Genomic DNA, 12760 nt, shown 5'->3' on the forward strand with positions numbered 1-12760 from the left:
TCATTCCCTTATATCTTAGAAAAGTAATAAGTAGATATTAGCCTCTCACTCCAGTGCTGAATCAAAATATCGTGCACTAGCAAACATTACTATTGAGTGCTTTAGCTCCGTTGGTTACTTAAGAGCTAGAGGCATCTTAAAGCTCCTTCACAGACATTCTATTATGACAGTCAAGGTGCGATCAAGATTGCTTATAATGATGTGTTTCATGAGTGGGACCAAACATATGAGATTGACTGTCACTTACTCAAACAGCCGTTGTTCAGGCACCATTCAACTTGTTCTAATTCGAACCAAGCATCAGCCGGTAGATTTGTTTACAAAGTCCTTTCATCCAAGCCGCTTTCATTTTCTAGTAGACAAATTCAAGTTGCTCTCTATTAAACATCTTGAGCTTGAGGGGAAATATTATCTTGAATGTTCTCCAAACATTCTATCATTATTGTGTGTGTGTGTGTGCGTATTTGTCATTATTAGGAGATATTATTGATATTATTAGTCATTATTAGTCATTATGGGTTGTTGATTTATTGGTGTATAATGTACTCTTCAACTTAGTAATATACAGACATTTTTTGATATTTCTCTTATTTGTTTCATTCTTAATTAATTATATGGGGTATTACAATGGGCACAATATTTATGAATGGTATATGAGGTTTAGGTAGTTTAGGAAGTTGTATAGGCATTTCATAGTTTTATGTAATTTTTATTGAATTGAGATTGAGTTTGATTGTTATTATGTAATCGAACTATGATCTGCTGGATGCCTGAGATTATTTTTTGTGTTATAGGATAGGGAAATATATAGAGATAAATGTATATTAAAAAAATAATATTCTCTAAAACGGTTATGACCATAATCATTGTAAAATATGTCATTTTCTTCGGTGTTTGTGACCATAATCGCTGTGGAAAGTATCTTTCAGCATTGGTTATGATCACATGCTATAGAGAGGGGCCACCTTCAACACGATTATGTTCACCAATTGTTATAGAACGTGATATGTACTTTTTAATTACTAAAATGTTACAGCATCTTTCTACATTGGTTTTTCAACCGCTATTTATAGAAGACATTTACTACAATAGTCAACGGCTTTGTACATCTCCCAGAGCAAAAACTACTACTTTCTTAATCATTGTAAAATGGTTTTTTAACTGATGTTAAAGATCTTTACTACAATAGTGATGTAGATGTATTTCTATTATGCTCTTCATGCAGTTCATGGTTTGGCAAATTTTTAAGGAATGGGTTATCAAAATAAATTTAATTCCATTATTCAAACACAGAAATCCAACGTCTTCTAAACAAATAGGATCCCAACATTGTCTAAAATAAAGCCACGTCTATTTTTATATGCTTGAATGCTTGGAAATTTCCTGGATCACTACAATGAAAAACACTTTCAGCACTGGTTTAAAACTAACTTTGGGCACCTATTTTGGAAACGATGCCAATTCTGGTTATTCAATTGCGGCAGGATGTCACTTTTTGGCACCAGTTGTAATCACAATAGGTGCCAAAAGTGACATTAAAAAAAAATATGGGGGCAAATTTGGGATCACGTTTAGGCACAACCAATGCCAAAAGCGATATTAAAAAAAAAAAAAAGGCATTTCTGGAATCACCCACAATCCAAAACACCTCCTCATAAATAAATGAAAAAGACAGTTAACAATAAAGAGTTTTAAATAAAGCCTATAAGCAAGGTTGTAATCTAGACCAAATAACCATTTGCCCAATAATATATATAATAGTTCTTGCGTTGAAAAAAGTATTCGGAATCATGCTTTAAGCCAACTAGCAGAACAGTTAAGTTATTAAACTTTTTAACGAGGCAGAAAATTTAGAAATAGGGAATAGAATTTATGTTATACAAAGTGCACATGTGTTACATTGCAAATCGAGGCGGCCTCAATATACAAAAATTTGTTCTGATATGATCAGTTCAAAAAATTCATATATATGACAGAAAATCACTTCTAGCGCGTCTAAAAACAATTGTTGACGCCAGGTCAGAAAATAAACCAACCACCAGCCTAGCAGTTCGAGCTGAATGCTCATTGGCATGTGTCGGAAGAGAAGTAACTGCAATCACAAAAGTCATCAATGATAATATGAGAACATCATATTGACGAGTCAACATCCAACAAGGGCATGAAAGTACATTAGCACAAAGACATTTAATGAAATATACTAGAGAAATTGCCAGCCCAAAAAAGGGTCCAAAGAAGGGAAAGAAATGCAAATCATGAATTTTTGAAGTCATTGACCAGTAGATGGAGGGCCACTAATATGGTGAGCAATAGTACAATTAAAGGAAAACGGTTGAGGGCCAACCGAAGTAAACAAGATGTATTGAAAACAATATACCAAAAGGAAAAGTCATAATAAACTCATCCTAGATCACAGGAAGTTAAAGGATTCCATATCTCGTGCAGCTTTGAAATAAAAATTCGATGGCTATAAAAAGGCTACTGTTTTAGAAACAAATACGTCCTTAAATTTGCATAACAGGTCAAATATCTCATAAAATGAATATTTAATAACTGCACAAAAATCAAAAAGATTAGGAGTATTAAAAAGATGAGAGAACCAACATACTGAGAACTGAACCGAGAATTCCAATATTGCCACTAATAATGGAAAAATAAGACAACAAGCATTAAAGACACCAATGTCAAAAGCAGGTTGGCCATATCCCATGCAATAAAAATCATTTGAAAATACAGATAAGTGCTTCAAAAATCCATCATAACCAATTTAATTAAAATATTCATATCTAAAATTTATGATCATGGAAGAACTATTACTATAGATGCACATAATATAATACAAATGAAAAAAAAAAAGAAGTACTGTGTGTGTGTGATCTCAAAAGAATCAAAGATATAGCTAGGTTCATCATAAAAGGAAAGAAAACGAATAGCTACTACATGTACATGACACTAGCGTCAAATGACACGATTGTAAGACATCCTGCATAATATGGTTATTAGGGCCCATTCCTAAAAAGAAAACGAGAAACAAAACAAGAAAAAAAACAAAAACCAAAAAAATAAAGTACTCAATAAAGTGATAAACTAAGAATACAGAAATATACCCTTTTCAGCTCAGCTAAAAGATCACCCTTTTCGTTGAGGTTCTGATATCTCAGCTGGCAATACTTGAGAATGAAGAAGGAATAAAAACAAAACATAAATTTAATCTCTTTGAACATATAGCCATCGAGTCAATCCTTGCACACTTCACATTAGTTCTACTGCTACAACAATAATCAGTATGGAGAAAGTTCCTTCTTTGGAAAAAATGATTGTCAATAAACTAAGAAAAAAGATGGAACTATGCTATGCCCAGAAATTAGGTAAAATATATGAACAGGTAACAAATAATCAATATCTAATGTGAAAAATGATCAAAATATTTAATAACATAACGAATGTTCTTGATAAAATACATATACTCCATAGCAATAAAGGTAAACGGGCAGAATAAATGCCAACGTCTTTAATAATGATGAAAGTTGAGGTCGAGGGTGCAAAATGCAAATTACTACACATAGAAAGCCTTCAAAGCCCTCTTTATTCACTTTGAGAATTTAAAAACCAGATTCGTATACCCACAAGTCCAACCAAAATGTTACTGTCAGACATTTGAGGGGGAAAAAGTTTTTATTTTCGTCTCGAGGATACTACAGAATTCTTAGAAATGACAGAAACATGCAATTATCTTGGTTCCAAGATTTTCTTGTTACTAGAGACAAGAAAAAGCATCGGATGAGTGTCTAGGAATTTTCAAGCTAAAGATGAATTCTGCATAAAAACTCTTTAACTTATAAGCATCTGCTGACAATTGTTGTAAACACTTCTCAAGCAAACTATGATTTTTCAATTTCTAAGCATAAAAACAAGCACGGAGGTTTCAACCTACCATTTAGGGGGGAAAAACTGAAATGATCCAATAAAATCAGAATTTTCAGAGTTAAAATAAAGGGACAGAATTGTTAGAATTGAATTAATATTGAATAGTACCAACCTGTTTGAATGATAAGCAGGGGAAGAGCCTCTAATATAATCTTCCCTACTTCTCTTCAAAGAAGAGTTACCACCGTAAGACGAAGAACCCCAAGACAGATTGGTTGAATCCAATGATGAATTTAATGAAGAAGAGCCCCAACCCTCGCTGCCGCCAGAAATTTCTCTGGAACCACCGGTCACGATATGGCTCAGAGCACAAACCATAGCACTCAGATCTGCATGTCTCCCATACATATCTGGAAATAGAATCAACAGCGATGTAAGACGAAGAACCCCAAGACAGCTTGGTTGAATCCAATGATGAATTTAATGTAAAAGAGACCCAACCCTCGCTGCCGCCAGAAATTTCTCTGGAACCACAGGCCACGACATGGGTCAGAGCACAATTCATAACACACAGCTCTGTATGTCTCCCATGCATCCCTGGAAATAGAATCAACAGCGACAAAGATGGAACAGTAAGGTTTGTGAGTTCATAAACAATAATGAAGTAAAGGAGATTATGGTGTACACGTGGAGGAAACGATAGCGCCAGGCGCGGAAGATCGAGGAGGAGGAGGCCGGGATTAGCTTCAAAGAAATATGAGAGAGCGGCCGGGTGAAAAATAGATACTTCAAATTGCCACTTCTTATTCGTATTGTATCCAATACCAAAACTCACCGATACTTCTTTGACAGGTATTTGTAGAGTATAGAAATATTATGTGTATTATAATAGGAATATCAAAATATTATTTTTAATTTAAAAAAAAAGTTTTGATACGTATGTACTTCTAAAATTATGAGTCGATATAACTTAATTAAATATTGCAATATTAGTCTTTTTTTATTTTAATATGTTTAGATAGTTTGAAAGTTAAAATAAAAAATAAAATTAATGAATTTTAATTTGGCACCTATTGTTTAGGTAATAAGTTCCGAAGGTCAATACAATAATAATTCATTCAAAAAAATGCCACCGCACATATCTTTGACACATCTTATCCTCTACCAGCTGCTAAAAGTAAGTGCTAAAAAAAATATTTGTACCGGAGGATACTCTTTTCACATCACACATGTCTAAATTAATTGATCTTGTAATGACCTTTTGTAACTCACAAATGCTATCATATTGTGATACGGCAACCCAAATAATATGGCCAAAGTCATCACTGGGCACTTCTAAAAGCTTGTCGTGCACATGAGTTGCTAAAGTTGTTTTCCCTGCCCCTCCCGTTCCCCATATCCCAATTGCCACACATGCAACTCATTATTCATTTTCATATTTGTTCAGTATAACTTTGAAACTTCTTTCTCGCTAGCTTAGTTGTTGACAATACATAATCCTTAACACAGCCTACCAATAAAAATAGGAATAATCAATTAACATGAGGTGACTATGGGAATTATTTCTTTCAAATACAAGTGAGAAAGAAAAAATACAAAAATAAATTGAATATATTACATTTATATATCCTTCACCATGCCTTAAAAACAAAGTGATAATCATTAAGTATGATATGATGATAGCTATAACTTACTTTAAGAGAAATTAGAATATATAAATTAAATTGTTGTATAAAAGACTACAAAAAAGGGGCTGTATATAATTTAAGTTGAAGTGTGTATATATATGTACCTGTTTCCAAGCTAACATTGTTTCTCTTGACTCTATTATCAGAATCATCCAATTCCATATGTGCCCCTCTTCCAACATCTTCAGATATTGTTTTCCATGTATCAACCCACTTTTTTTTAATTCCACATGAATCTATATCTTCTTCACTTTGAACTTGTGCATAGCTTCCTGCTGCTTTATCATGTAGTGTTTCTTTTTCTTGGTTTAAGTCACTCTTGAGCAACTCTAAAGCCAAATCCAATCTTTCTTCATCACTATCAAACTACACATTTTGTCCGCATCATTTATATGAATGAGAGTGTTTGTACATCTATGTGCATATGCATGTGTATGTGTCAATGAATATGTATAGAGCATTTAACAATAACTGGTAGGCGACCATACCTGAAATGAAGGATTTTGCCTCACATAATTATCTAATTGTTGCATATATCTAATAACAAATATACCACAATCATATCTACATATTGAAAAAATATGATATGGTCAGCATGCTTGCTTGTTTTACTAAAGCTTATAACTTGAAATAAAAGAAAATTATAAACTCACCCATTAGGCTGTAGTGCGATATTTCTTGCTATTCCCCTGCAGGGAAATTTTGTGAACATGATAACATCTTTGAAGAGTTTCTCCATGGCAAGCAACTACACATAAAAGATTAATTCTAGTGATGAATTAAAATATCAATGTATTAATCTACTAATTATATAAAAATCACAACTTTGTAACACTTACCAACTTTTGTGTTATTTGATCACGTTCAGTTTTATTCATAAATTGATCACACAGAGAATCCCATATTTCAACCTCTTGATTCCTCATATTAATGATGTATAAATAAAAATGTCCAAGTGAACTTTTTCCAATGTAAACTGGAATAAATATCTGTAATGTGTGATCAAACAAATCATATTGATAAAGTCAAAATGAGAAATCATAATGCTAAATGAAACATCAACAAAAACTACCCAGACAAAAGATAATACCTTCTCACAAAATATCGAGTCAGGCATGTAATGCTTTCTCATTTTATGTCGCTCAACAAAGTTAAGGAAGGAACTTGCATCGTCACCATTAAGTGCTACATTCTACAACAAAAGAACCATTAAAAATACTTGCCAATAATTATTTTTTAGATTGCAGAACTAACATACATCATCCAATTAGAAAGGGAATAAGATATCACCGAAAATGTCAACGGAAGATACCAATTCAAAGGTTTACTTTTCTTCCTTTCAGCGTCAGTCAAAATATCAACAAAAATATCTATTACCTAAGAAGATAGGAAAATTGAGCACTTTAGCATAACCAAGACCTTGCTTAATTATGACAAAAATAGAATAAAAATAGAAGTAAATACTCACCGAAGAATCCAAATGAGTTTGCGGTCTAAGTGTGGTAAACTCAGATTGATTCAAATATAAACGTGGTGGTGAAGAGAAAATTATCTCACTGAATAAAATATGAGTGATTTAAGGTTAAAAAGCAAATACCTATAAATACTGTTTAGTAATATATTTCGAAGTATGCACATAAATCTAACCATGATTGTTCAAAAACATATTGTATCAACTGCAAGTCAGGATCGTTAATCGTATGAGACACAGAGAAAGGGCCAACTTGAAACCTCTCTTGATGGATTTGTGTTTGTTGGAGAGCCTTTATCCCTTCCCACATTGTTTTGGGGGACATGTAACAATCAAGCATTGTTTCATTGGGTTTGTTATAATCTCTTGGCCTATCCAATGTTGATAAACCTGCATGTTTTATGTTTAACGCAATAATGAGCACTTCAATTTGATGTATAACTATGAATTGATAGTGACTAGGCTATTAAATTAACTCTCACTTAGCTTGGTTCATATAATCATTCCTCGCTCAAATAAATAATAAAAAATGCCTATATCTTATTTAGAATTAAAATACTAATCAACACAATCCACAATACAAAAACATGCGATCTTTAGGTAGAGAAATATTACAAATAACAAAATTTATTGATTGAATAAACTAGTTATGTTCATTTTCACTATATCCACAATGGGAAAGTAGAAGGATTTGGATATGGTGAGTGGCCAAAATCCACTCACTCAATGAGTGTTTCATATAGCATGATAATATTTTGAAAGTATTTAATGGAATGGCTGTTATAAATTTTTTCATATAATATTTAGAAAGTATCAAATCTCAAATTATTGGAAGAGAGAGCATACTTAAGGTGTACTCTGATATGAGGATTGTTTTGGATTTTTAGAGGGAATTAGGGAGATATATTTTGATAATTTTTAAGTATTAACAAAATTCAACAACTGTGATTGAGACACTCATTGAGTAAGTGGACTTAAGCTTCTCACCAAATCCAAATCCAAAGTTAAAAGCCCTTTTAATCCCATATTATGTCAATCAACGTAAGCTTGATATGTTGAAATACTCTTATAGTCACCGCGGAAATTTAAAATATATATATATATATATATATTTAAGGCCTATTTTCAGTAAGCAATGGTTGTTTAATTCAAAATCTTTAAAAGAGTGATGGATATTTAGCATTTTTTAAGAAAGTAATTAAATATTTTAAAATGGTAATTACTTATTAAAATATGCTTAAACAGTCCCCCCTCCCTGAAGGTGAGTGAATCCAAGTAACACTTTGATGACAGACAAAACTGGTGGGAATTAGAAAGGAACAGTTCTCTCTCTCTCTCTCTCTCTCTCTCTCTCTCTCTCTTTTAACTTTGCCTTTTTTTCAGACAACTAATATTATTTGTTCTTATGCGTCTCATATGCCTAGCTTGAGACCTAGGTCTCTGTGCTAGTGTCAAATTAGTTCCATATATAGGATAGTGGTCTTGGTTTCTGGTTTTCTCTGTTTTTTCCCCAAAAACGAAGTTGGCGTTTGAGAGTTGAGAAAAATTTTCAATAAAATTTATGGGTGTCGTCCTTATTTTCTTAAAAATAATAATATAAATATATGCACGCACGTAATTGAGAATCATTTTATGGCAATATTTTTTGTTATTGAGTTGCCAGCGTTGGGTTTGATTTCATAGATTGCATGAGTAGGCCCGTCAAAACAAGCCAGGCCTTCAAATTACCTGTTTAAATCTTATATTTTTTTTTTATATATAACCAAGCTTGAAAAAAAGTGATTTTTGCATAAAAGGAGTTTTAAACTTAAGCTTGTTAAACAATAAGCTCAGACTAACCCATTTAGGTTAGTCCCAGTAATGTTTTCTCTTTTTCAACCAGTCAGCATGTGGTAGAAATTGTTGAAAATTGTTTAGTTGAAATTATTGATATTACAAAATAACATGGTAAAAATTATTTGGTTGATTTAATTTTTAAATTAACAAATAAAAATAAAAAAATTAAAATTAAAATTTTGATATTCAAACAAAAATTTACAGCTGTTCGATACCTTGTGAATGAATCAGGTCTTCTTTCTCTTGGAGATCACGGGTGACTTTGTTGGAACTATTATTGTTAAGCTGAGGAAAAGCCGTACACAATCGAATACCCTGACCCTTGATTTGATGAATATGAGATTTGATGCGATTAGCACTTGCTGCAAATTCAAATCCACAATATTTGCACTTTACTCTTTTCCCTTCCAGTACGGTAACGTGTTCCCACTTGTCAATTGCCTTTGGCCTTCCACCAGCTCCTGGTTTCCCCATCATATACTCTGGCTGTTAATTTCTCCGAACAAAGTATAAAGAGAAGCAATAAAGAAACCCATATCAGAGAATCACAGAGAAAGCCTGAAACCAGCAAATCAATAAAAAGAGAAAGTTGCTTACTCAAGTAGTTTCACTTACATCAGGCTCGGAAGATGAGAGAAGCAAGTAGAAGTAGATAGCGATCTATGATCAGATCTGATGCCTGAGAAGAACCAAGAAGAAGGGTAGGAGCGAGTAGAAGTAGATAGCGATCTATGATCAGATCTGATGCCTGAGAAGAACGAAGAAGAAGGGGTACCAATAATATACAGAAGTTGCTTGGCGTTTTTTTTTTTTTTTTTACCTTACAAGGCAAACATTTGAAACTATAAATCCACTGTGGCTTTATAAATATTTATAAAACTTTTTATGGGTAGAATAATATTGTTTTTTTAAAAGACCTTTGAAACTAATCCTTGGTATTATTTGTCAGTCAGCAATATTATACTCATGTGTGCGCGTGCGTGTAAAGCCACTCAATCAGATCAATAGTGGCAATTTCTTTATGCATTCTCGTCAACCATGATCATCTAGGACAAAATATTTTGTATCGGTCACATGGAACATTATTTTTATTCCTTGTAAAAGCAGAAGGTGTTTGTCTTTATTTTTAAAAAAAAATATTTTGAGGTAACACACCAAATATACTATATTAAAGGGATAAAGCTCGCATATGATAATTTATTATTAAATTTTGTATGATCAAATATTTATATATATATATATATATATTATTTATTTGAATTTTCTTCCAGTGCTCACATGCCCACTTTTCCCAATGGTTTGAAAATGAAACTACTCCACACTGGTCATTTTGGTGTATGGTTGGATTTTTTATTATTCATCGTAATCTTTTTAAATACATTTCAAAAAAATTGTCACCTAACATTGGACTCTTATCGCATTTTTCCATTGCATCCAGCTGTGATGTCGTCCTTTTTACAAGGTCAAGGGCCACAATATCTTTAACTACAAAAAAAAATGTTGTTTAGAGATGACAATTAATCCGTATCTAATTGTGGTCGCTATATTAACATTTTTTTTTTTCAGTGTTTGATCTTCGCCATCAGTTAATTATACCTCACAATGTATTATATATGCCTATATTCGCTTTTGTAGAATTCTAACTTTTCTTTGAGGCTCACGGTTCGTTTTTCCGTAGTGTTTGATCATTTTCTGAATGCGTCAACGAATTCTTGGGGCATAAATTTAATCAAGAAATCGTCTAGCCCTCTGTCCAGGAATTACAAAGAGAACGAAAATCTCACCATCAAGCACATACGCATTTGATGTTGTAACGCATTCATTTTGGGTTTCAGATGACCCTAAATTGCAATGCACGATTTGAACACTGAATAAGAATTAAGAGCAAGCTGTATATATGCTACAAATTGGGTTGGTATAGTCAATATTTCTATGAAGTTCTATTTGATATAACCAAAATAATGTATTTCAAAATTCTAGACGGGGTCCTATAATATAATGCAAGGTAAGGGATGCTCTATAGAACATGAGCCATGAAATGAAGAAGCCTTCCATCCAATGCCAAGAATGAGAGTCTTACTTAACGTCGTCAAAAGCCTTTTACCACAATTCTATATTGCATTGTCCTCTTCCTCCTATCAATAGTATAAAACAGCTCGTTTTAAACCCATATGCACATCGGTTCTAGCACATATGGTGTAGAGATAAGAGGTAATGGCAATATAAATTATGTACGTTAAATTTTCCACTTTAAGTTGAGGGATTTTAATCAATTTATCTTCCGATATTGAGTTCAAATCGTGAATATGCAGTCGTGTTAAAAAAACATGATAAAGATATCTTCAAGGTACTAATAAGGCTGGTTATAACAATTCTACATGGATTTTATATAGCAGGAGTTCGGATCAATCGAAATTAGAAATAGTAGGAAGAGGGGGAAAAAAACCGAAGAGCTGGGCCCCGGAGGGATGCGCAGAGAATGCGCGAATGAGAGGGAGAGAGCGCAACTTCTTCGTGCATTCTCTCGTCAAACGTGATCCGGGATTGAATATTTGTTGTCAGCAAGGATTGAACATTTGAGCCTTATGACAGCAAAGGATAATTAATAATGTATCGATCAATTGCCATTATTTTTCTTCCAGCTGGAATGAAAAGCATTCGGCGGTTGTCCTTATTGTCATTAAACAAAAGTGCATGCTCTCCGATCTTTTATTTATAAAGTAAAAAAAAATATTTTTTTATCATGTTTATAAGTCATTATAAAAAGGGCAATATTACATTTTTAATTGGATAAATTGGAACATTTGCCAAAAAACAAAAAAAACCAAAATCTTGTACTAAAAAAATATGAATCAAATTTTTTAAAATTTGAAAGTATGACTGATTCACATTGATATATAAGAGTTTTATCATTGACATAAAAGGGATTTATTATTAAAAATTTAAAAATTTACAATATGTTTATGATTAATATACAATAGTATATCATTAAATAAACTGAACATAATGTAAAATATAATAAATATTAGGTTATTTGCTCAGTTTAGTCCTATAATATGGACTATATCTACAAAAACTCCTTTTTTATTGTACATAGTATTTTGCATTTTTAGTGTGGTTATAACAATTTTATTATTATTTATAACAATTTTATTTTCTATTATTATTTTATTCTCTGATAGATTTTGATAGATATTTATTCTCTATTAGATTTTGATAGATCTTTTTTTCTTGTATAAATATATCTCATATTAAAATTAATAAGATAAGTTACTATTTTCAAAAATTGTATTATGATATTAGAACCAAATTTCCCTATAACCTATCAGCCCATTATTTCACACACATTTGAGGGATTGACCTCGATTATACAAGAACTTGCATACTTTACATCATTTAAAGCCCAAAATAAATTGGGCTGGCCCTAAAATAGAGACTTGGTATTTTGAGAGTTTTTGATATGGGGAGCATGTAGACTCACATGTGAAGAAAAAGTTGTTAGGTTGTCCAAGTGTAAGTAAATTTGAGCCAATGTGGGAAGTCTCACATAGAATAAAGTTAAGTTTAATAATTAATATAAAATAAAGAGGAAGACCCATAAACTTGAGACTTAAGGTTTAAAGTTAAGCTGTGGCGTCCTTATGCTAATTTTGCCTGTTTCTCCTCTACCATCATTCAGATCAATTGATTCTCATTCCTAACACATGACATTAATTTATATCATAATTTTTTCTTTTTACTCTCCATTAAATGATGGTGAAAGAAAATGTTATTAAAAGATGTATATTTAATAAGCATAAAGTTAAAAACTTATTAAATTTTTAGACAAAAATAAATTCTCATCTGTCACTGCTATGAATTTTTTTTTTCCCTGATTTAAGGTATTCCTATAACTAGC

The 12760-nt window shown here is 32.1% G+C and overlaps 1 protein-coding gene across 4 annotated transcripts; it reads right to left on the minus strand.

Annotated features, from left to right (window-relative positions):
* Positions 1-1849: 1849 nt before the first annotated feature.
* LOC129317150 (uncharacterized) lies at positions 1850-9665 on the minus strand. Of its 4 annotated transcripts, XR_008594952.1 has the most exons (14): positions 9478-9665; positions 9078-9348; positions 7203-7416; positions 7024-7111; positions 6846-6932; positions 6646-6747; positions 6395-6544; positions 6209-6303; positions 6044-6119; positions 5660-5921; positions 4369-4464; positions 4040-4277; positions 3108-3170; positions 1850-2092 (listed from the first exon to the last, which is right to left on the minus strand). XR_008594952.1 is itself a non-coding variant. In XM_054961507.1 (13 exons), the coding sequence occupies exons 2-13, from the start codon at positions 9337-9339 to the stop codon at positions 2065-2067; spliced, it is 1698 nt and encodes a 565-aa protein (XP_054817482.1). In that variant the 5' UTR covers positions 9340-9348; positions 9478-9665; the 3' UTR covers positions 1850-2064. The 4 variants fall into 4 exon arrangements, 3 of the variants coding, with proteins under 3 accessions (XP_054817482.1, XP_054817483.1, XP_054817485.1); XM_054961507.1 differs by lacking the exon at positions 3108-3170; XM_054961508.1 differs by lacking the exon at positions 3108-3170 and having other exon boundaries at positions 9078-9358.
* Between the last annotated feature and the right edge of the window lie 3095 nt (positions 9666-12760).

The sequence above is a fragment of the Prosopis cineraria genome, unplaced genomic scaffold (genome assembly GCF_029017545.1).
Source record: "Prosopis cineraria cultivar Desert tree isolate PC_DT_omini unplaced genomic scaffold, ASM2901754v1 PC8, whole genome shotgun sequence".
Lineage (NCBI taxonomy): Eukaryota > Viridiplantae > Streptophyta > Magnoliopsida > Fabales > Fabaceae > Prosopis > Prosopis cineraria.